Source organism: Octopus bimaculoides, chromosome 13, assembly GCF_001194135.2.
Source record: "Octopus bimaculoides isolate UCB-OBI-ISO-001 chromosome 13, ASM119413v2, whole genome shotgun sequence".
NCBI lineage: Eukaryota > Metazoa > Mollusca > Cephalopoda > Octopoda > Octopodidae > Octopus > Octopus bimaculoides.
The window spans coordinates 19,823,156-19,825,699 of record NC_068993.1 but is presented as its reverse complement, the minus strand read 5'-3'; the positions used below and the strand labels follow the sequence as shown (position 1 = coordinate 19,825,699).

At 34.0% G+C, this 2,544-nt stretch overlaps 1 protein-coding gene across 1 annotated transcript in view; it reads left to right on the top strand.

Annotated features, from left to right (window-relative positions):
• Positions 1–2,099, top strand: part of LOC106880316 (sushi domain-containing protein 2) — a 25,307-nt gene extending 23,208 nt beyond the window's left edge. Inside the window, exon 6 of the mRNA XM_014930196.2 lies at positions 1,953–2,099. Coding sequence (XP_014785682.2) covers positions 1,953–2,083 — 131 coding nt within the window. The 3' untranslated portion in view covers positions 2,084–2,099. The remainder of the gene's footprint in view (positions 1–1,952) is intronic.
• Positions 2,100–2,544: the final 445 nt, after the last annotated feature.

Below are 2,544 nucleotides of genomic sequence, written 5' to 3'. Positions count from 1 at the left end.
AGAGTGGCTGTGTGGTAAGTAGCTTGCTTACGAACCACATTGTTCCGGGTTCAGTCCCACTGCGTGGCACCTTAGGCAAGTGTCTTCTACTCTAGCCTCGGGCCGACCAAAGCCTTCTGAGTGGATTTGGTAGACGGAAACTGAAAGAAGCCCGTCGTATATATGTATATATATATATGTATGTGTGTGTGTCTATGTTTGTGTGTCTGTGTTTGTCCCCCCAACATCGCTTGACAACCGATGCTGGTGTGTTTACGTCCCCGTAACTTAGCGGTTCGGTAAAAGAGACCGATAGAGTAAGTACTAGGCTTACAAAGAATAAGTCCTGGGGTCGATTTGCTCGACTAAAGGCGGTGCTTCAGCATGGCCACAGTCAAATGACTGAAACAAGTAAATGAGTAAAAATAGTAGAGCATATATATATACGTATGTACGTACGTATGTATGTATGTATGTATGTATGTATGTATGTATGTATGTATACATGGTGGAAGTATTAAAAGTGAAACTATTTATAACATACTCCGTCGATGGTTTCACTTTTAGTCTTCGACTTTTGGGACGTAACACGGAACCAGTACCAATGTTGCATTGTTTTAATCCATAAAAAAGTTACATGTTGACACTACTGGGGTTTCATAGTATTGCCATGTAAAATTTGATTTGATTTGGTCGAGCCATTTGAGAATGCATTGGGAACAGATAAAGAATTTTATATCTGGTCATAGATAAAATTTTTCGCTTTTGGATTTGGGGAGAGTCATTTTCTTATTGTGCCTTAAAATTTAACACACTCACCGGTAAAATTTCCAGTTATTTCTTATTTTTATTTTCCTAAAATTTTCGTTGCGTTTTGCAACCTTTTCAATGTTGCAAGACGCAACGAAAATTTTAGGAAAATAAAAAGAAAAAATAAGAGGAAATTTTACCTGTGAGTGTGCTAAATCTTAAGGCACAATAAGAAAATGACTCTCCCCAGACACAATAGAATAGATAATATTGTTTTGCTTGAACCTATTTTCTAGTATTTTCTAAAGTTAGAAAATAACCAGAGTTAATGCAATTAATTACATTTTGCAAATTATAACGAAATATTTATCACCTATTGTAATTTACCATAAGAAATAAGTTGAAAAATGAAATCGCGAAGTAGTGAAAGCCAAGAATCTGACAAAATATCAACAGTCTGCAGCCGGTAGAAAAATTGTTTAATAGCCCAATTAGAATCCTTACTGGCATAGTTGATTGAGCTGTATAATTCACTAATCTAACCGTTATTGTATAATCACCATACCTTATTCGTGCAGTAGCAATTGACTTGAAATGTCTGATTCTTTCATCTGGATAAGAAAATACTTCATACTGAACAGTTGTTAACCCTCAACAAAATGGAAGTAAATATATTTTCAATGGAATAACGATACGTATATAAAACTGCATCTACAAATGAACACAGGATATTGTTGCACGTATCCAGGAAAATACTATCCACCCAAGAAGTTAGTCAAAGCACACTATCGTTGTTTGAAATCAAATTTTGTCATATCTAGAGTTGTTCAAACTATAATATAGTGGCTAATGTCCTTCTGTTTCACTTACCATTATGTTCTATCCTCGTCTTCAATGTGTTTTTCAACATGCTCCGAAGCATATATTTTATCTACACTTCTAACTCGGATTTTCGTTGGAAGTAACTTCTGTCTAAATAATCTAAAACATTTCTAGCTAAAATAATCTAACCATACTTGAATCACCTATTGCTATGACTTTTCAATGATTAAAAGTGTAGTGAGCATTGCAGCACACCATTTGCCAAACTCATAAAAAGAGAGAATGTATTTAACACAAAATAAGGTAATATGTAAGTTCTTCCAAACATTTTAAATAACAATGTAAAATAATTTCTTATTGAACCTAATCCAATACTTATTGTTTTTTGTTTAATTTTGCAGATCGAGAACAAGAAATAGCACAGATGGCATTAATAATAGGCGTTATTGTTGGCGTTGTGGTATTAATAGCTTTGATAATTGGAATTGCCTGTTTTATCAAAAGGAGGTCTTCAAAGAAAGAAAAACCGTAAGTAGATAATTTCATTTTATATCACCACCTTTATTTCTATTAACACTAAATGTACGCATTATGAAAGATATTTTATTTTGTACGCATTATGAAATATCGTTTAGTATTAGAAATGACCGTTAAAAAATATGGATGTATAAACGCCCTAAGTCAAGCTGCATGGCGCGAGTACAACCGGCATACAAGCATCCGCAAAATGTGAGCATACGCACACATGAGGTGTGGTGCACTCATGATCACAAAGTGAGTTGGTTATCTACTTGGTGTTTGTAAGAATGGGGAGGTTAAAAGTAAACTTAAGTCGTCCATACCTTAAAGTAAATTAAATTATGTTAACGGTTACTCAAAATTCATTCTCACTGCATTGTGCGAAAGTACATTTATATATATACGTGTAGGCATCTCGAGAGTCGTTTAGAAATTCTATTAATGATTATCTCTTTAGTCCACAGAATATATATA